The 22283-nt window shown below is 42.0% G+C and overlaps 2 protein-coding genes and 1 pseudogene across 14 annotated transcripts in view; 2 read left to right on the top strand and 1 right to left on the bottom strand.

Moving 5' to 3' along the window:
* The window catches only part of LOC109882601 (type II inositol 3,4-bisphosphate 4-phosphatase), a 208558-nt gene extending 194582 nt beyond the window's left edge, over positions 1 to 13976 (top strand). For 5 of the 11 annotated variants that reach the window (XM_031837926.1, XM_031837927.1, XM_031837931.1 and 2 more), the window contains 4 exons: positions 608 to 705; positions 1796 to 1908; positions 4256 to 4410; positions 9341 to 9575. In XM_031837926.1, coding sequence (XP_031693786.1) covers positions 608 to 705; positions 1796 to 1908; positions 4256 to 4410; positions 9341 to 9524 — 550 coding nt within the window. In that variant the 3' untranslated portion in view covers positions 9525 to 9575. Of the gene's footprint in view, positions 1 to 607; positions 706 to 1795; positions 2192 to 4255; positions 4411 to 9340; positions 9576 to 12798 lie in introns of those variants that run through there. The other 6 variants (XM_031837928.1, XM_031837930.1, XM_031837933.1 and 3 more) reach the window with 3 other exon arrangements.
* Positions 13291 to 15609, top strand: LOC109882292 (B-cell lymphoma/leukemia 10 pseudogene; annotated as a pseudogene). Its single transcript, XR_004212013.1, has one exon. The product of XR_004212013.1 is annotated as a B-cell lymphoma/leukemia 10 pseudogene (transcript).
* On the bottom strand, positions 15061 to 20951 carry LOC109882293 (uncharacterized). 2 transcript variants are annotated; one of them, XM_031837936.1, is made up of 7 exons: positions 20670 to 20937; positions 19574 to 19668; positions 16778 to 16895; positions 16580 to 16627; positions 16164 to 16316; positions 15838 to 15936; positions 15061 to 15431 (listed from the first exon to the last, which is right to left on the bottom strand). In XM_031837936.1, exons 1-7 carry the CDS (start codon positions 20727 to 20729, stop codon positions 15402 to 15404), a joined length of 603 nt encoding a protein of 200 aa, XP_031693796.1. In that variant the 5' UTR covers positions 20730 to 20937; the 3' UTR covers positions 15061 to 15401. The 2 variants fall into 2 exon arrangements, with proteins under 2 accessions (XP_031693796.1, XP_020329983.1); XM_020474394.2 differs by having other exon boundaries at positions 15061 to 15936; positions 20670 to 20951.
* Between the last annotated feature and the right edge of the window lie 1332 nt (positions 20952 to 22283).

Raw genomic sequence — 22283 nt, forward strand, 5'->3', positions numbered from 1 at the left:
GGTTCTCTTTCTCCCTGTACAGATTAACTTGTCCTTTCAGGTTCTCTTTCTCCCTGTACAGATTAACTTGTCCTTTCAGGTTCTCTTTCTCCCTGTACAGATTAATTTGTCCTTTCAGGTGCTCTTTCTCCCTGTACAGCTTAACTTGTCCTTTCAGGTTCTCTTTCTCCCTGTACAGATTAATTTGTCCTTTCAGGTGCTCTTTCTCCCTGTACAGATTAACTTGTCCTTTCAGGTTCTCTTTCTCCCTGCACAGATTAATTTGTCCTTTCAGGCTCTCATTCTCCCTGTACAGATTAACTTGTCCTTTCAGGCTCTCATTCTCCCTGTACAGATTAACTTGTCCTTTCAGGTTCTCTTTCTCCCTGTACAGATTAATTTGTCCTTTCAGGCTCTCATTCTCCCTGTACAGATTAATTTGTCCTTTCAGGCTCTCTTTCTCCCTGTACAGATTAACTTGTCCTTTCAGGTTCTCTTTCTCCCTGTACAGATTAATTTGTCCTTTCAGGCTCTCATTCTCCCTGTACAGATTAACTTGTCCTTTCAGGCTCTCATTCTCCCTGTACAGATTAACTTGTCCTTTCATGTTCTCATTCTCCCTGTACAGATTCGGAGACATCTCTTTGCAAGAGAGGATAAACCAGAGGAACTTTGAAATTTTAGACAGTTATTACAAATCACTAAGCGATAAGGTGCCATCAGAATGTAAGTGCATCAACTGCCACTTTAACATAAAAACATCAGAAGTATATAAATGGCATCAATCATCATGCAATAGTATCCATCTTGCTTTTTCATAGAACACATTTTGACTTCATCCCACAGAAGAAAATGAGTTCTGTATATTGTAACGATCCATGCCCATTTGTATATAAGCAACATACACTGAGTGTACAAAGCATTAAGAACATCTTCCTAATATTGAATTGCACTCCCCGCCTTTTGCCCTCAGAACAGCTTCAATTCGTTGGGCATGGACTCTACAAGGTGTCGAAAGCGTTCCTCAGGGATGCTGGCCCATGTTTACTCCAATGCTTCCCACAGGTGTCAAGTTGGCTGGATGTCCTTTGGGTGGTGGACCATTCTTTATACACACAGGAAACTGTTGAAACCATCCAGTTCTTGACACAAACCGGTGGCACATAATTCCATCCCCCGTTCAAAGGCACTTCAATATTTTGTCTTGCCCATTCACCCTCTGAATGACACACATACACAATCCATGTCTCAATTGTCTCAAGGCTTAGAAATCCTTCTTTAACCCGTCTCCTCCCCTTCATCTACACTGATTGAAGTGGATTTAACAAGTGGCATCAATAAGGGATCATAGCTTTCACCTGGTCAGTCTGTGTCTTGGAAAGAGCATAATGTTTTGTACACTCAGTGTAGTTTTATTACAGACATTATTACAGACAGTCTTTATTTTACAGTCCAACACACACACACACACACACACACACACACACACACACACACACACACACACACACACACACACACACACACACACACACACACACCAGTATTTCCATTTCCCGTCTACCATCGATTCAGCTCCTGTAAAATACACCCATGTGGGTCAGATTTGCAGACAGATACACGACCACAGAGATCTACGTTTGTAGTAGTTTCCATAGATACCCTCATTCTCGTTGTCAGTGTACCGTATATTTTCAATACCTGCATCCTTCCTGGCGCATGAACACACACACACACACACACACACAACTCCTTCCTGTTACAGCGCTGTCGAGCAGCCAAATGAACTCGCGTTTCGTTTCATTTCCTTTCACAGGTCTGCCATGTTTTCAAACGCAGACGGACTTGAAAGATTTACTTGGAACCCTGGGCCAGAATGTAGTGACGAAGAAGAGAAAGAATGTGGAGATACTGTGGCTCGCTGGAACGGTGAGGATAGAATAAGATATATAACAAGTGGATCTATTCTTATACGTCTGGCTTGACGTCATTCATGCAAACTAGTCAGCCTGCTAATGTCCCTACGTATGGAGGTTGGTACGTTGGTACCCTGAGGAGAAGTTTTGAACTTGTGAATGCAATGCACCTGCTACACTGAAGACTTCATAAACATATTCGACATCTGGCAGAAGACCATGCAAGGCTCCAAATAACCCTGATGATTTAGGGGAAATCTCCCAGAGAATGGGCATCCGATTACCTAATCACATAGGTAGGCATAGAGCAGCAATGGAAGCTACACTTGACCGATTTATATCATATACTGTATCTAGCCAAACCAATTCGGAACCCCACACACACATGATTAATAACACTATTGATAAAGGAGTAAAGGTTGAACACACACATTCCTTTCCGGCGAATTATTCATCTGGTATTTGGCTAATGGTTCCTCTTGTATTTCCAAAGACTTCAGACAGTCTTTGGAAAATGAAAGCAGATCTCTTCTGGTTGTAACTATGAGCATCCTTCTCTTTCCCTCCCTGGTCTCTGGAATTAGCTGAGCCTGAAAAGGAATTAGCTGCGCCTGAAAAAGAAGTCTGGGAAACATCATATACAGTGGGCAAAAAAGTATTTAATCAGCCACCAATTGTGCAGGTTCTCCCACTTAAAAAGATGAGAGAGTCCTGTAATTTTCATCATAGGTACACTTCAACTATGACAGACAAAATGAGAAAAAAAATCCTGAAAATCACATTGTAGGATTTTTAATGAATTTATTTGCAAATTATGGTGGCAAATAAGTATTTGGTCAATAACAAAAGTTTATCTCAATACTTTGTTATATACCCTTTGTTGGCAATGGCAGAGGTAAAACGTTTTCTGTAAGTCTTCACAAGGTTTTCACACACTGTTGCTGGTATTTTGGCCCATTCCTCCATGCAGATATCCTCTAGAGCAATGATGTTTTGGGGCTGTTGCTGGGCAACACGGACTTTCAACTCCCTCCAAAGATTTTCTATGGGGTTGAGATCTGGAGATTGGCTAGGCCACTCCAGGACCTTGAAATGCTTCTTACGAAGCCACTCCTTCGTTGCCCGGGCGGTGTGTTTGGGATCATTGTCATGCTGAAAGACCCACCCACGTTTCATCTTCAGAAAAACAGCACCAAAGCATGATGTTTCCTCCCCCATGCTTCACAGTAGGTATGGTGTTCTTTGGATGCAACTCAGCATTCTTTGTCCTCCAAACACGACGAGTTGAGTTTTTACCAAAAAGTTCCATTTTGGTTTCATCTGACCATATGACATTCTCCCAATTTTCTTCTGGATCATCCAAATGCTCTCTAGCAAACTTCAGACGGGCCTGGACATGTACTGGCTTAAGCAGGGGGACACGTCTGGCACTGCAGGATTTGAGTCCCTGGTGGCGTAGTGTGTTACTGATGGTAGGCTTTGTTACTTTGGTCCCAGCTCTCAGCAGGTCATTCACTAGGTCCCCCCGTGTGGTTATGGGATTTTTGCTCACCGTTCTTGTGATTATTTTGACCCCACGGGGTGAGATCTTGCATGGAGCCCCAGATTGAGGGAGATTATCAGTGGTCTTGTATGTCTTCCATTTCCTAATAATTGCTCCCACAGTTGATTTCTTCAAACCAAGCTGCTTACCTATTGCAGATTCAGTCTTCCCAGCCTGGTGCAGGTCTACAATTTTGTTTCTGGTGTCCTTTGACAGCTCTTTGGTCTTGGCCATAGTGGAGTTTGGAGTGTGACTGTTTGAGGTTGTGGACAGGTGTCTTTTATACTGATAACAAGTTCAAACAGGTGCCATTAATACAGGTAACGAGTGGAGGACAGAGGAGCCTCTTAAAGAAGAAGTTACAGGTCTGTGAGTGCCAGAAATCTTGCTTGTTTGTAGGTGACCAAATACTTATTTTCCACCATAATTTGCAAATAAATTCATAAAAAATCCTACAATGTGATTTTCTGGATTGTACTTTCTCATTTTGTCTGTCATAGTTGAAGTGTACCTATGATGAAAATTACAGGCCTCCCTCATCTTTTTAAGTGGGAGAACTTGCACAATTGGTGGCTGACTAAATACTTTTTTGCCCCACTGTAAGCATCTGCATAGAATGCTTTCACTTTCGAAGTGAAAATGATTTTCATAAGAACAAAAACATGTTTTCATTGAATTCCCAGTGGAGTTTCCAGGGTACTTTTCTTCCCAATTCTACCTCACAGTCAGAGTAGTTTTCAGTTATGCATTATGTTTAAAATAGTTTGTTTTTGTTTACGTTATTGAGGTGTTTTCTTCTGCTTCTCCCTTGGTCCAGATCTGCCGACGGCTGAACGGGATCAGGTTCACCAGCTGTAAAAGTGCCAAAGACAGGACGTCGATGTCTGTAACCCTGGAGCAGTGTGCCCTGCTGAGAGACGAGCACCAGCTCAACAAGGATTACTTCATACGAGCCCTGGACTGCATGCGGAGGTGAGAGAGAGAAACTCAACTTTGGGGGAGAGGCCTTAAAAGTTATTTCCTGATTTACAGTAGGGCTCCTCGCATTCTCTCTCTCCTCGCGTCTTCTCTCCTTGCCTCATTCTCAAAAGGAAGGAATGGAGTGAGAAGTGAGCATTGAAGGGGGAAATCTGAGGACAGGAACCTCCAATCTGCTCCACCACTGCTTGCATCACTTCCCTCTAATGTTTTGAGGTGGTTGTGGTGGTGAGTGAATGGGAGGAGGTCTACCGAAGGAATCAAAAATTGACTTTTGAGATTCCCCTTTATGTCTCTGGGCCCTGAAGTTGATTGGGTAACCTGGTCAGGAAAACTCCTGGTCCTAATTATAATAAGCTCCAGGACTCTTTCCTGACTAAGTAACCCGACCTCACCGGGGAAAAACTCCAGGCTCTACGTATGCCAATATTCCCTCATTGTGAAAAGTAACTAATGTTTGAAAGGACAGAGGAAGTGGCAAACATCCTGCTGATCGATCTGTGGCTGCCAACTGGCTAATGGAGCTCAGTGGCATGCGCAAACACACAGCAGCATGTCTATCACACTGTTCACTGGCACCAGCCATTTCACCACCCCTAGTTGGTATCAGAAGCCACGCCTCCACCCTGATAGCCTGCCTCATCCCATCTGACTTGCTCAAAGTTCACATCAGAGCCACGTCGTAGCTTGGCATGGGCCCTGCTTGAATACTTTAGAAATGTGTCATTCCCTCCCTCCCTTCTCTCAAATAAATCACTGATCTGATGTGACTGGGTGGGTGAAAGCTACAGTGCTGTATCTAAAGGAACCCATGTTGTCACCTATCCAACAACATCAGTGATAACCTAATATAGTGATAACCTAATATAGCATTTCTACAGCATTTGAACAGGGCCTATGGTGCATCATGATGTTACCCAGGCACATTCCCATAATCACCCTCTCTACTGTCTGTCCTCGTGATGTCAGAAGCCCTCAACCATGTGACCTAGAGATGAGAGCATACAATTCTGTCAACAGAGAAGTTTGGCAGAAGAACACATGATCACCACAACTATCTTTTTTATATTTATTTATTTAATTATACCCCTTTTTCCTCCCCAATTTTGTGGTATCCAATTGGTAGTTACAGTCTTGTCCCATCGCTGCAACTTCCGTACGGACTCAGGAGAGGCGAAGGTCGAGAGCTGTGCGTCCCCCGAAACACAACCCTGCGAAGCTACACTGCTTAACCTGGAAGCCAGCCGCACCAATGTGTCGGAGGAAACACCATACACCTGGCGACCGTGTCGGCGTGCACTGCGCACGGGCCGCCACAGGAGTTGCTAGTGCGCGATGGCACAAAAACATCCCTGCTGGCCAAACCCTCCCCTAACCCGGACGACGCTGGGCCAATTGTGCACCGCCCCATGGGTCTCCCGGTCTTGTCCGGCTGCGACAGAGCCTGGACTTGAACCAGGATCTCTAGTGGCACAGCTAGAACTGCGATGCGGTGCCTTAGACCACTGCGCCATTCGGGAGGCCCACCACAACTATCTTAACAGTCAATTGTATTTGGCTAGTGAAGACATCAAAACTCTGAAATAACACATGGAATCAAGTAGTAACCTTTGATTCTCTCTTTGCACTCTCTTGGCATTCTCTCAACCATTTTCACCTGGAATGTTTTTCCAACAGTCTTGAAGTGATGTCAATGTGTTGTAATGTTAGAAAAGGTTTCCTACAAAGCAACGGACGGAAAACTACAGAAACTTGGAGTTGGACCGCAGAGTGAAGGAAAAGCAGCCAACAAATACTCAGCAAAAGTGCGAACTCCTTCGACTGTTGGAAAAACATTCCAGGTGAAGCTGGTTGAGAGAATGCCAAGAGTGTGCAAAACTGTCATCAAGGCAAAGGGTGGCTACTTTGAAGAATCTCAAATATAAAATATATTTTGATTTGTTTAACACTTTTTTTGGTTACTACATGATTCCATATGTGTTATTTCATAGTTTTGATGTCTTCACTAGCCAAATACAATTGACTGTAAAGATAGTATAGAATAGTAAAAATAAAAACCCTTGAATGAGCAGGTCTGTCCAAACTTTTGACTGGTACTGTGTCTTAACAGTCAATTGTATTTGACTAGTTAGCGCTTTTGTCATAAATAATGAAAGAAAACATTCGGTATGTGGTAAAGACAAAGTGGTTGCTTGTACTATACACAAAACACATCCCACTTGGAATAGACTTCATAGACATCTCTAATTTACACAAGCAATTCTTTCCCAGATTTGATGGGCAACTTGACCAGAGTTTCTGGGTGTTTGAGTATCTAAGGAATCTTTGTTTCATCTGTGCACCAGCTGTAGAATTTCAGCACTTTGCCCTCGAATGGATTGAATGAAATTCAACCTCAAACAAAGAGTGATTATCAGAGCTTGAGAATGTATATGCTTTCCCATGTGTTCCAGTGTCAAGATGGTTCAGAAAGCGTGACACTGGAAGATAGCTGTAGGCTTGACCCGTCTATGCAAAGTTGGACTGGTAACTTTCAATCTTCAGTACATACGTTTTAGTACTGAGCAGCTGTAAATATCAAATCAAATTTGATTTGTCACATGCGCCGAATATAACAGGTGTAGACTTTACCGTGAAATGCTTACTTACAAGTCCTTAACCAGCAATGCAGTTCAAGAAATAGAGATAACTAAGTATGATAGATCTTTCTTTCAACATAGTTTTGTCAGAATAGCCTGTATACTGTGCACCACATAATGTAAACGGTCAGTTGAATGTGGCTAGTTAGTGATATTCCCATGAGTAAAAAAGTGTGGATCAAATATCTGAGGAAGTCAAATGGCAGTCTTTTGCTTGCAGAAATGCTATCACACCCACTGTGTGCAACTGCATACACTGTGTGTTCACACGTCTAAGGGGGATACCTAGTCAGTTGTCTAACTGAATGTATTCAACTGAAATGTGTCTTTCGCAATTAACGCAACCGCTCTGAATCAGAGAGCTGCGGGGGGCTGCCTTAATCGACATCCACGTCTTCAGCACCCGGGGAACAGTGGGTTAACTGCCTTGCTCAGGGGCAGAACGACAAATGTAACAAGGGCAACAAAGATACAGCTCAGATGATCACTAAAGCAGAGTCTGAGAGAACTAAGTCATTTCTAAAAACCTGTTAGATAAAACTGGTTTATGTTTGGAGAAAAAGGAGTGCTTTGATTATATCGAGGGTCGTTATGAGGCTTGTAGAACCGGTTATGGTTAGACAGTGTTGTGGCTTTGGAGCGGTCCAAGAATAAACCGGCTCTACAACAAGCCTACGGCTATAAAATGTCATCATCATTAGAGACTATGTGACTACTAATAATCGAAAACGTCAGAGTTACTTAACTCAGCAAAAAAAGAAACGGCTCTTTTTCAGGACCCTGTCTTTCAAAGACCATTCGTAAAAATCCAAATAACTTCACAGATCTTCATTGTAAAGGGTTTAAACACTGTTTCCCATGCTTTTTCAATGACCCATAAACAATTAATTAACATGCACCTGTGGAACGGACGTTAAAACACTAACAGCTTACAGACGGTAGGCAATTAAGGTCACAGTTATGAAAACTTAGGACACTAAAGAGGCCTTTCTACTGACACTGAAAAACACCAAAATAAAGATGCCCAGGGTCTCTGCTCATCTGCGTGAACGTGCCTTAGGCATGCTGCAAGGAGGCATGAGGACTGCAGATGTGGCCAGGGCAATAAATTGCAATGTCCGTACTGTGAGACGCTTAAGACAGCGCTACAGGGAGACAGGACGGACAGCTGATCATCCTCGCAGTGACAGAACACGTGTAACAACACCTGCACAGGATCGGTACATCTGAACATCACACCTGCGGTACAGGATGGCAACAACTGCCCGAGTTACACCAGGAACGCACAATCCCTCCATCAGTGCTCAGACTGTCCGCAATAGGCTGAGAGAGGCTGGACTGAGGGCTTGTAGGCCTGTTGTAAGGCAGGTCCTCACCGGACATCACCGGCATCAACATTGCCTACGGGCACAAAGCCCCCGTCGCTGGGTTAACTGCCTTCTTCAGGGGCAGAAGCACCTGCAAGTTCCCGGACATTTCTGGGGGGAATGGCCCAAGCCCTCACCCTCCTATCCAATAGGTCCCAGACATGCTCAATAGGATAGGAGGGTGAGGGCTTGGGCCATTCCCCCCAGAAATGTCCGGGAACTTGCAGGTGCTTCTGCCCCTGAAGAAGGCAGTTAACCCACTGTTCCTAGGCTGTCATTGTAAATAAGAATTTGTTCTTAACTGACTTGCCTAGTTAAATAAATATAAAATGTTCATGAAGCTTGACTATCTCTCTGTCAATACTGACACTGTTCCCTTATTTTATCCAACATGTATGTTGACATGTTGACATATTGACATAGAATGTACACTTGGGTTCAGACTAACTGCACAACGGTCTGGTTTCACTATGGCTTGTTCTGGATATGTGGGGGTAAGGCTTATCACATTTCCTTAAGTTTTGGGTTGAGATCTTTAAATGTCCCTTTCTGTTGGCTACATGAAATCAACAGGTGCAACAGAACGCATCCAAATCTTTGTCCAAATAATTTTCAAGTAAATAATTGAAAGAGGAGAGATCCACATAAAAGATCTTGCCTGCCTCTACTCGCTCCCTTCATACTCTTACACTCTTCCATTCATCTTTCCATTTACCCATTCATCCATTCATCTTTCCGTTTACCCATTCATCCATTCATCTTTCCATTTACCCATTCATCCATTAATCCGTTCATTCATGTGTCTGTGCTTGCTGGTTGTCTTTGGCCCATGTCAGCGGTCTCTCCTTTACTAACCCAACGGTTCTTTCTGTCTATTCTCTGTCTCACCTCCTCGCCCCTCGTCCCCTCGCCCTGCAGTCGGCTCACCCAGGGAGAAGTAGTGTGTCAGTGGGATTCGGACCCCGAGGCGGCGTGCTCTGTAGCGGAGAACAAGCCGGCCTCGCGACACTTCTACCCCATCGCCCTACTGCTTGTCAGCTCACACCTGCTGGTCGTGTGGTTAATTTTAAGTCTTGTTTTTCTGCTTGCAAAATATCAATAAAGTTGCTGATGATGCCATGTACTAACCTTGTGTGCGTCAGGTGGTGATTTCTGTCTGTGCAGCTTGTTTTTTGGGAGGGAGGGAGTCTGGAATTTGTGTGATTTCATTGATTTTGCTTTGAAAGGGTAATTGGGTGGAAACATAATTTAATTTGTACAATCAAACACAAGCTTTCGACTGTTAATCCGACTAGCAGGCTTGAGGATAGGATGGAATCGATTTAGAATGTAAGGGATTAAGAAAATCTATTCTCTCCGCTAAGACATATTAGCTTTCTCTATTTTCGTAGATACCATACTGTTGAACCTTGGAGGCTTTTTTCTTCCCTACCAAAAGCATTGGCCATATAATACTATCAGAAGGACTGGCGATAAACAGTTAACTCTTCATGTCAATGACAGAGAGCTAATGTTCTGAGAGCTAGCATTGCGTTCTGGTTGGCTGCTCTGGCACAGGTACCAAAGTGCTAACAGCGTAACTGAAGCCGATCACACTGTTACACACTCCAGTATAAACTCCAAGCAGCTTGAGGGCACGTTCTTATCATAACCTCCAGTTGACCCCTGTCAGTTGAGGGACCCTCCTCTTCATAGAGACTGTGATTTATTTACTAAGATTCTACATTTTAGTAATGTACTACATCTTTTCAACGATTCCTATGTCCTCTGGAATAGTGGAAGTGTAACCCCCTCACTCTTCTTCCCCACTCCAACTATCTCCCCCTCTACTCTAAAGTAGAGCATAGTAGGATTCTGATGAGCAGGGGGAAAATAGAGCCGTATAAATCAGTACTGATATGTTCCAGGACACTTCAAAAGAAGTTGTTTTCTCTCTCTCCGTTAGACTGCTGTTAGTGTGTATAGACTGTTAGACTGCTGTTAGTGTGTATAGACTGTTAGACTGCTGTTAGTGTGTATAGACTGTTAGACTGCTGTTAGTGTGTTTAGATGGTTAGACTGCTGTTAGTGTGTATAGACTGTTAGACTGCTGTTAGTGTGTTTAGATGGTTAGACTGCTGTTAGTGTGTATAGACTGTTAGACTGCTGTTAGTGTGTATAGACGGTTAGACTGCTGTTAGTGTGTATAGACTGTTAGACTGCTGTTAGTGTGTATAGACTGTTAGACTGCTGTTAGTGTGTTTAGATGGTTAGACTGCTGTTAGTGTGTATAGACGGTTAGACTGCTGTTAGTGTGTATAGACTGTTAGACTGCTGTTAGTGTGTATAGACTGTTAGACTGCTGTTAGTGTGTTTAGATGGTTAGACTGCTGTTAGTGTGTATAGACTGTTAGACTGCTGTTAGTGTGTATAGACTGTTAGACTGCTGTTAGTGTGTTTAGACTGTTAGACTGCTGTTAGTGTGTATAGACTGTTAGACTGCTGTTAGTGTGTTTAGATGGTTAGACTGCTGTTAGTGTGTATAGACTGTTAGACTGCTGTTAGTGTGTATAGACTGTTAGACTGCTGTTAGTGTGTATAGACTGTTAGACTGCTGTTAGTGTGTATAGACTGTTAGACTGCTGTTAGTGTGTATAGACTGTTAGACTGCTGTTAGTGTGTATAGACTGTTAGACTGCTGTTAGTGTGTTTAGACGGTTAGACTGCTGTTAGTGTGTTTAGACGGTTAGACTGCTGTTAGTGTGTTTAGACGGGTAGACTGCTGTTAGTGTGTATAGACTGTTAGACTGCTGTTAGTGTGTTTAGGCGATTAGACTGCTGTTAGTGTGTTTAGGCGGTTAGACAGAATAACAGTAGCAGTCTCTAAAACAGCAACTGTAGGAATGATCCCAGAATGTAGGAGTGATCCCAGGGAATAGGAATGATCGCGGAATGTAGGAGCGATCCCAGGGAATAGGAATGGTCCCAGAATGTAGGAGCGATCCCAGGGAATAGGAATGTTCGCGGAATGTAGGAGCGATCCCAGGGAATAGGAATGATCCCAGAATGTAGGAGCGATCCCAGGGAATAGGAATGATCCCAGAATGTAGGAGCGATCCCAGGGAATAGGAATGATCCCAGAATGTAGGAGCGATCCCAGAATGTAGGAGCGATTTCAGCTGACGGTGTAGGCACAGTGCACAAACATTTCTCAGTCTTAACTTGCCAGGTATGGGATGTTTACAGACTAGAGGGAGGGAGGAAGGGAGATCCAAGATAATTATCCACTAATAAAATCCAAACGAGTTGACAGAATTGGAAAATGATTCACTTGGACATGCTGCCAGGTATGGGATGTGCGCTACTGACTGAGCAGACATGGCTATGGACCGTACTATGATGTTTGGTGTTAGAGCTCAGTGTAGCCAGTTGGAGAAAACGATTCGCAGGCCAAGATAAACTAAATGACGCCTATCTATATTTATTTCCAGTCAATGTAAACAGCCACATTTTTTTCATGCATCCGGACCATAAATGGCGCACATCCCATACCTGGCAGCATGTCCAAGTGAATAATTTTCAAATTCTCCCTTCCTCCCTCCCTCTAGTTTGTATATATATAGTATGGGCTGATATAGGCAAATAATGTTAGATAGTCATGTAATGGACCACATGAGAATTTCTGGTAATATATCCTCTATCTGCGGCAGAAGGGGGCACATTTTGATCTTGCCTAGGCTGCAGAATTGCTGGCACTTTGGTTGTTTGTCCCTCCCTAGACGTAGTTTGACAAACCCAGTTTTAAATAATAATTTACACGGGCATCATGTTGCACCAAGAGCTCCATGGCCATTGAGAGGCCATAAGGAGAGTAAGCTTGTCCATGGTGGTCTGCGAACCCACGACCTTCCAGCTCGCAATCAAAATCCCAATATTGCCATGTAAACACTCTCGAGGTGAAAAACGGTTTGTCAATCTGTATATCTAAGGCTCTGGTCTGTCCTAGGAGTGGGGGGAAAGGTAGGCATGTTCTCAGCTATACTACGTTTAATTATTATTTTGGATAGAGGGCGGATCACTTTTTTCAAGCATTCAAGTGAAAGTGAAAATATATTTGGACTAAATTAGGGTCATCCATTTTAATTTCAGAGAGGTCTGATTTTCTCGATGTATCCCTTATTATGAATAACGTACAGTCCCTTACCTTAGCTGTCCTACGGGTGATACTTAACTGTTGTCCGTCTGTTATCTGCTTCCCATCTGTCCGTCTGTTACTCAGTTGTTGGTTGTTGTTTTCCATACTCAAAACACAGACCCCCTTTTTGAGAAAATTATTCATCATTTCATTTCATTCTTCTTCCCTCCTTTTTGTCATCATGGCCACACCACCAAACCAGGGAGGGATGTCGGATTGAGAATGTGCAAAAGAATATTAAATGCCGGAAGTATGCCTTCAACATGCTGCAGCTGATGGCATTCCCCAAGATCTACCGGCCGCCGGAGGGGACCTATGGGAAGGTTGACTCCTGAACCCAACCTATATGTAGGAACTAAGATGGCTACGTCCTGATTCTCCACCCTCCACAGGGAGTGTGCATGTGCACACTTTGGGAGAAGTGTAGGGAAACAGGACACAGCCGGTGTAAAAACAAACCATATGATTCCTGACGTAATCTAATCCAAGCAGTAAATATAGTAGCAATATAAATTGTCTATAGCCATGCGCTGCAGGTCCAGATGTAAAAAAGAAATGAAAGGTTGTAGGTGATATTGGCCATGTTATGTAACGTTGCTAGGACACACTGTTTTGTCTGAGTTAAGTTTGTCCGTATTTCTTGTTCAGGTGTTCCTTTGTCATTTTCTTCTTCGCTGAGTCATCGTTTGTAATATCGGCGAAGCGTGTTGCTTGCCAATTGAGCATACTTTCTCATGCTCTGTTTATGAAATGCCTTATACTTTGTCATGCTCTGTTTATGAAATGCCTTAAAGTCAACACAGTAACTCATTTGCATCAGATGTGGCTTAAAGGAAGCCTTGAGAGGTTCTATAAGTTCGAGAAAAAGCTGAACAGACTTTCAAGTTTAGCTTGTTGTTCATGTTCCCTCAGCCTTCTACATAAGAGACCTGTCTGTCCCTTAAGGAGCCTGAGAGAGCTTACTGTAAATATAATTTAATTCCATGAATATGTTCTCTTATTCTCAATCATGGTTGCTTTTACGACCACCTCATATTTTTTTGTTCAATAACTCAATCGTAATGTGTCTCACAAAATATGTTGAATTACTGCCATATCTATCACATGCTGTATATAACTTTACTTTTGTTTAAAAATATTGTTTTCCTTTATTTTCCCTCCACAATCAGTCAATTGAAAACCAAACCATAACCCCTTTGTATCATATTTATTTTTATATCCTTTTTAATCCGTTTGTATGCTTTATTCAGGGTCATTGTCTTGGATTCAAAAGCATCCAAAGCTCTTCCTGTATGTAAAATAACTTTGTTTGCGCTTTGCAATGTGTTGCATTCCTGTTTATTTAATTCAAATACATTTGATTCAATTGCTTGGGATGGATGTTAATATCTGTGTCCATCTTTTCATAATGTCTGTATCTTATTAGGGCAATGGATGTTGATCTCTCTGAGGCAGGAATGTCCAAATAAGAACACACGCACGCACGCACGCACACGTACTCAGTTTCCTGATAGGGAACTGATCTACTGAGGGAGTTCCCTTTTTCACAATATTGGCTTCCAACCAGTTCAATGACTCTCCAGGGTTAGAAAGGGGTTTGTTACATTATCTCAGTCAGTTGCTAATATTGCAAACCCTTATTTGAAATTCCAACACTACTACACTGGGCATTCCAGAGCCTGAGCAGCAGCTTCAGAAAACTATAGAGCTCACGGGCAATTGGCTGGATAATGGACTCCTGGTGTATCACTGACGAAGACATGGCGGAGGTCAAGAAGGAAGCGTTGGAGCGTCTGCGTCCGTACCTCTGTGAGAAGCTAGTGGCAGACCGCCACCTGGACTACCTCCGGTCCAGGAGGGTCCTTACGCGGGACGACGCCGAGGACATCTGCTGCAGGGTGGGGAACAGCAAGAAGACCGGTAGGATGCTGGACTACTTAGCCGAGAACCCCAGGGGCCTCGACTACCTCGTGGAGTCCATACGCCGAGTGAGGACCAAGGACTTTGTCATCGGGAAGATCACCAGCGAAGTCGAGGTGGTGAAGATGGAGAGGACAGAGACGGCCATCTTGTCAGCAGCAGGTAGTTCTTCGCCGGTCTGTATATGCAAAGAGAAAACTCCCTTTGTGTCGTTGCAGAGTGACAGTACTGGATACAAAGGCAGTAGTGAAGCACAGTCCATCCAAACCTCTCTGTCCAACTCCGAAGACAAGTGGGGTCAAAATGAAGCATCCTTTTTCTGGAGTGCACTTCCTGAAGGAGTTAGTGTCTCTTCTCTACACAGTCTGCCAAAACCAGGAGAGCAGGGTGCTCCTTCAGTGCCCCTTGAGGACTTCGAGCCCGGGACCTTAGAGTCTGAGAGCAGTGACCAGTTTCACACCCTCCGTTCCTTTTCAACCCCCCCTCTGTGATGGAGTAATACAGAATGCCTGGATGTCTGGACTCAAACACAGGTTGGATTATATGGGGACAGTAAAGGGTTAGGTTTTATTGTGTCATAACTGTACATGTCATCGTTATCTAATGTTTTATTTGCCATATTATAAAAGCTTACAGTGAATCCACAAGACGTGGTTTCTAACACGTTTGTTCTAGCAATAAAATGTTTTTCTGAAAACTTTTATTGAAATGCAAAAAAAACCTGTAGTTCTCCATCAAGAAAAAAACAGAACTATTACAAAATGGATGCGTGCCAGAAAGTTGTACTGGAGACTTCTAGTTTCATATCGTCATCTGCCACAGTATCAGGAAATGGAGCACGGCACAGCTTCCTGTTTCTTTGAGGCACAGTCCCACTTCATGTCCCTATTTCAACTTCTGCCAGGCACCCATATTCTAGGAAATGATCAAATCAACATGTTTATTTTCTGGGATTTTATTTTGATTCAGGATGCGCAAAGGAACTCTAAGGGAAACTAGTTAGTGACAGTTATCCGTGTCATATGCACACTGAGGAAACAAAAACATGTAAAGCTCCAAATAGGCATTTCAATAAATGTGTTAATAAATATGACAAGTACAGATGTAAAAGTTATTTCATTATATACAAAAATATAAACAGCTAGTTACAATTACACTTGAACTGAGAGGTAATATACATTTGGACACGAGCACTAGCTGTCACTCTGCTAATTTCTTCACATACTATCATGACCAAAGGTAGAATAACACACACATGACATTGTTTGCTACGTTATTTATGAAAAACAATTTCAACATATTTACAATATATTCAACTGACAGTTTGCCCTATTCTCTCCAAAAGGCGCTCCAGGTTGTAGAGGAATATTGTGGAGTTGGCAACTCTCTGTGCCTCACACGGTGAGCATCTAGAACTGTTCTGTAAATGCAGAAAAAAAGAGAAGCAATTACAATTGACATTTTAGATGAAAGCAATATTCATTGGAAAGCAGAGTGACATTGGCATTCAAAATACTGTTGCTGCTAATCAAATGAATGCCAATCAAAAATGAATTGTTGTTGAACCATTGGAAGTATGGAGAGTCAGGACTTTTCACAACACATATTTGGGATAAACTTCAGAACTTTATTTAAAGGTTGACTTACATATTGGCGTTCATGTTCTTCCAATTGTTTTTTCCGATGGTAGATGGATGTTTTTATTTCGTCATGGTAGTTATCTGTGACCGACATGTCCTCGAACAGGACAACCTCCAACTCCAATAAATAACAGTGCATGAACTTAAAGATGCAGTTGTCCTGGGGAAGAACAGAACCACAGGCTGTGTTACAGTATATACACAGACTATAAAACATTGATCTGGAAATCTATAAAAGTATGCAAAAGAGGTGTGTTCTAATCATGGCATTACAAACAGGGGCGGACTGGGACCAGAAATCGGCCCTGGCATTTCTAACACACTGAACCCCTTTTTCCCATGACGCCCCACACCGCATTTTCAAAGGAACAAAAATAAACTGCTTGTGTGTTCTATTTATTGCATATTGCTACAAGAACTTACATTGTAGATGTCGTCGTTGGTAGGAGCATACAAACAGGCATCTGATTTCTGACAAAGAAAACCACAGTTGTATGAATAATTGTTTATCCTTCAAATGTCACACACATCACTAGTCCTTTGAAAATTCCTCCTTTAGCCTAATTTCACACCAAACTCGCCATACCAGGACTACAAGATATTCATTAGCTGTAGTCTTACTTCTATGGTACTTTTCAAGTTTTTCAACTCCGACTGAAGCTCTTTAACGTCATGTATTGTCATCCCGTGTGTTTCAGCAGCACCAGCAATGGGCAAATGTGCGGTGGCACTCAGGCAGCTTTAATAGAAGAGGTACGGATGAATACAGGGATGATACACAACGTAACACACAACACAATGAACTAATATGTCCTTCGTTTATTTTGTTATGATTGTGGTAATCTCTCTAAGCTATTTATAAGTCATATGGTAAAAAAAATAAAAAATTGAAATGGCCAATCAGGAGTCTAAAATAATACAGGTTATATCACAACTGGCCGTGATTGGGATTGGAGGCGCACAATTGGCCCAGCGTTGTCCGGGTTAGGGTTTGGCTGTGGAACGCCGTCATTGTAAATAAGAATTTGTTCTTAACTGACTTGCTTAGTTAAATAAAGGTTAAATAAATACAACAACAAAAATGTCAAAAGGCATGTTTGTATTCATATTTTTATTAGGGGTGCACAAATCAGCCCCTCAAGTTCCACTTGCTGGTTCTTGTTTCTCCCTGGTCCCTAATTGATTAATGCACTGTACCAGTCAAAAGTTTGGACACACTTACTTATTCAAGGATTTCTTTGTAGAAATTCTACATTGTAGAATAATATTGACGACAAACTATGAAATAACACATATGGAATCATGTAGTAACCCAAAAAAAAGTGTTAAACAAATCAAAATATATGTTATTTGAGATTCTTCAAAGTAGCTACCCTTGACAGCTTTGCACACTCTTGGCATTCTCTCAACCAGCTTCATGAGGTTGTCACCTGGAGTGCATTTCAATTAACAGGTGTGCCTTGTTAAAAGTTTCATTTGTGGAATTTCTTTCCTTCTTAATGCGTTTGAGCCAATCAGTTGTGTTGTGACAAGGTAGGGGTGGTATAGAGAAGATAGCCCTATTTGGTAAAAGACCAAGTCCATATTATGGCAAAAACTGCTCAAATAAGAAAAAGTAATGGACTGTCATTTCTCTTAAGACATGAAGGTCAGTCAATCCGGAAAATGTCAAGAACTGAAGGTTCTTGAAAGTTTCTTCAAGTGAAGTCCCTAAAACCATCAAGCGCTAACATGAGACTGGCTCTCATGAGGACCGCCACAGGAAAGGAAGACCCAGAGTTACCGCTGCTGCAAAAGATAAGTTCATTAGAGTTAACTGCATCTCAATTAAATGCTTCACAGAGTTCAAGTAACAGACACATCTCAACATCAACTGTTCGGAGGAGACTGCGTGAATCAGGCCTTCATGGTCAAATTGCTGCAAAGAAACCACTACTATTTTTATTTATTTATTTAACTAGGCAAGTCAGTTAAGAACAAATTCTTATTTACAATGACAGCCTACAGTGGAACAGTGGGTTAACTGCCTTATTCAGGGGTAGAACGACATTTTTACCTTGTCAGCTCTAACCATTAGACTACCTACCGCCTCAAATCTAAAGGACACCAATAATAAGAAGAGACTTGCTTGGGTCAACAAACATGGACATTAGACCGGTTTGAAATCTGTCCTTTGGTCTGATGAGTTCCCAAATTTCAGATTTTTGGTTCCAACCGCTGTGTCTTTGTGAGATGCAAAGTAGGTGAACGGATGATCTCCATTCTTCCCGTCGAGAAGAATGGAGGAGGCAGTATGATGGCGCTTTGCTGGTGACACTGTCTGTGATTTATTTAGAATTCAAGGCACACTTAACCAGCATGTCTACCACAGAATTCTGCAGCGATCATTTGTTTTTCAACAGGACAATGACCCAAAACACACCTCCAGGCTGTGTCAGGGCCATTTGACCAATAAGGAGAGTGATGGAGTGCTGCATCAGATGACCTGGCCTCCACAATCACCTGACCTCAACCCAATTGAGATGGTTTGGGATGAGTTGGACCGCAGAGTGAATGGATGCTCAGGATATGTGGGAACTTCTTCAAGACTGTTGAAAAAGCATTCCAGGTGAAGCTGGTTGAGAGAATACCAATAGTCTGTAAAGCTATGCAAATGGTGGCTACTTTGAAGAATCTAACATATATATTGATTTGTTTAACACTTTTGGGGTTAGTACATTATTCCATACGTTTTTTCATAGTTTTTATGTCTTCACTATTATTCTACAATGTAGAAAATAGTTAAAATTACAAAAAACAGTTGAATGGGTAGGTGTGTCCAAACTTTTGCCTGGTACTGTATGTCATTGGATGACTGGAGAGTCCATGCACTTGTTTACCCAGGTGTCAGTAAGTGTCTGACTGAAGGAATACCAAACTGTGGCCCTTGAGGACAGGAGTGGTGCACCCGGCATGTATGTTTGAAGCATTCAAATTCCCAAATATATATTCTAATGGCATGGAACCAAGTGTCAAACCCACTCTGGGCACCATAACAATACAGAGATTTCCCAGTGTGCAATAGTGATGTAATGAAGACATAACAACATTATTAGATTTACCCTCAAAGCAGTAAAATGAATGATGTCATCGCCCGGCTGTTTTAATAAATGAATCGTAATCTTAGCAATGCACTTGACTCGAGAAAGTGTATAGATACGAGGACCTCGCGAATGCTGAGAAGTGCATGGCTTGGTGTCATACAATCGGATTAAAGCATGCAGGGAGTAACAGTAAACAGAATGCATGCATAACAGCTACACTCCTGTGCATGCAAAGCTAAAGCTACATTTCAAGCTCTCTGTAAAAACACGTACATCAGAAATGTAATCAAACTGCAGCAAGCAATGCTGCTGTGTGTTTCATACGGTGCTATACCTCAATATTAAGAAGCAATTCCAGAGCTCAATGTTCAGACGCTGGTGTGGATAGTAATGGAAACCCCAGAAGAGACAGATCCATCGCACACTTTTCTAGAAACAGTCACAAAAAAAGAAGACACACTGGAATGCCTCATTGTTCAAAATCCACAGGAAGATGTTTTTCTAGTTGGTCAACGCCCAGAGCTAGAAGTTTTCCCTAGCTGGATCACAGCCAAAACTGTGAAAGTGAAAGTATATTAAGAGCTTCTGGGAGAAAGTAACTTTTTTTTATACATTCATAGGAAAATAACAGAAGAACATACAGTTCTGCCATTTATCACTAAATATTCTTAATAAACCCGTTTTTAGATGATAGATCTGAACGTTAACACAGAGCGAGCTTTCTTCTTGAATTTCTGAAATCGGTATCAATGTTTACTGGTTAGGGATAGCTTATCTTAAAGTCACAATAGTTATTGTAACTTTAAGAGTCAGATACTCTCCAGATCAAGGCAAAATAGCCTACTAGTTGTCTGGTCTACAGACTACAGACGTGTCACTCCAGCACCAAGTGGTTTAAATGTAATTTACAGTTAATTGACCCATAAGTCAATTGTGCCAAGTGTCCCGTGTGAGGACAAGCTATTGAAAAAAAAACGTGTTTTCAACCAAAACAATACGCATTTTCAATCTCTTTTTAACGTCAATGTCAATAGGCTGGATGAGTCATCACAAGTCAACAATCTATTTCCAAACTCCTGTGATTGACAAAGTCATATGTCGGTTATAAACATAGTGGCAGTGTGCCACGCGTGGACTTTGTTTCATAAAGAAGCACTTCGATCCGATAATTTCACCGTGTGGCTGAATAACATGACAGAAGGCAATGTAAAATAGAAGCCGTGGTTTAGGCTAAATACATTTACTCGCCAGGCATATGCATTAGGCATACAATAAAACAAGTTTAGAAGTCAGACTGTCGCAGGAACTCCCTAGAACCTTTACTTTTTAGTGATAACCTTGTAGCCTGTCAAATATCCAATATTGTACCCGAACATAACCTATACAATGTAGGCTAATGGTAGACAATTGAATATTTGTAAATTGAATACCTTTGTCCTGCGCTCCAATAAACGAATGCAAAAAAGGAGCACTGTCAAAAAACCTGTCATCAGCGTTGTTCGCTGCACCCCGAGCAGTTAGGGCAAAAGCCAAGATCACATTTTAACATTATCCGAGAGTTATCCGTTTCATGTGTCGTAAATTCCAACCATGCGTTATTATGGCAAGTTTACCGATAAAAGAAACGTTTGGACATAAACTCTGGGCCCTCGCCCTGAACACATGGTGTGCGCAATGGCGCGCTCACCAGCGCTGGGTTTGCTGTAGCTTAAATGTTGCACACACCCTCACATATTCGTCATACTCACATGGAAGCCGGTGTTTGATGTCAATCCTAAACTTCTATTTAATTCAAATTACCTCTACACTGAATATATTTAATTGTAATCCAATTATACTTTGCAGTGAAACGACGTCGAAAGAAAGGCTATATGAAATTCCCGGAGATTACGCAAAGAATGTCTCCATTAATATAGTGTTTTAGTCCTCCAGAACCTATTCTTAAACCCGGCTCAAGGAGAGTAAATATTTAGTACCCACTCATATACCACACCTGTGTTTGATGATGCCTATGATGGGTGATGGATGGCGGCTGCACAATGAGAATCACATAGTTTCCAAGTATTCCCACGCATAAGAGAGATAAATATTTGATCGTATACAAACGTAACAAGGTTTTAAATTATGTTTTAGTCAAACATCTGTTTGGGCATCATGCAGTGAATTTACCTTCTACAAATTATTTGTATTATGTTCCGGCCCACCGACCATCCGCTCAAGAAAAAACTCGTCCCGCGGCTGAATCTAGTTGATGATCACTAGAGTAGGGTTTGACCATTGACTGGAGGTAGATAGGAGTGGTTGATCGCATGTCATGAATTTTAGACTTATCATTCAAATATGTATGACTACCCATAACCAAGTAGCCTACATCTGATCTGACACTACATTACACTGACAAATCACTACTCAAACTATCATTGTAGTGCCACTAGAGTAGACTATTGTATACAAAAATGAATCTACAGTTAACATAGGCCTACAGAAAGAGCATAACGTTTATTGGGGTTTTAGATCCTATTGACTTAGCAGTGATAGGGCAGCTACAGCTTCCACACAGTTTACAGATTCCAGACCTGCCAACCTTGAATGGGCCTAATGTTTTAGTGTACCACTTCATACTGCTCAAATCATAGGCAAATGCACCTTTTTAAGCCTAATAATGCGGTTGGCAGAAGACTGGCTCAATATGAATGGTAGGCTATAAACTGTTATGGGTACTTGGTAATTGTCTGCTCTTCAGCAGCGAACATACTGTATGTTTAAATGTAAAATCTGGGGTGTAATCATCAATCATCAATCCTGTTGCAAAATGTTCTGTTTTGTAACTAAATCGTGAGTTTCTATTGGACAACTCCAGGTAAATCCGTTTAATAAACATTTTGCAACAGATCGGCGGAATGAATACACTCCAGGGTTCTTCCTAGTATTGTCTGACAAGGTGGAGATTATGTAGGTCTAAAGTTGGGTAGGGGAGGTCTGGAGTGGGTCAGTCAATTTCCCTCATGAAGTTTTGCTTAAAGAAAAAAAAACTGCCATTTCCT

This window comes from Oncorhynchus kisutch, linkage group LG12, assembly GCF_002021735.2.
Source record: "Oncorhynchus kisutch isolate 150728-3 linkage group LG12, Okis_V2, whole genome shotgun sequence".
In the NCBI taxonomy this organism is placed as follows: Eukaryota; Metazoa; Chordata; class Actinopteri; order Salmoniformes; family Salmonidae; genus Oncorhynchus; species Oncorhynchus kisutch.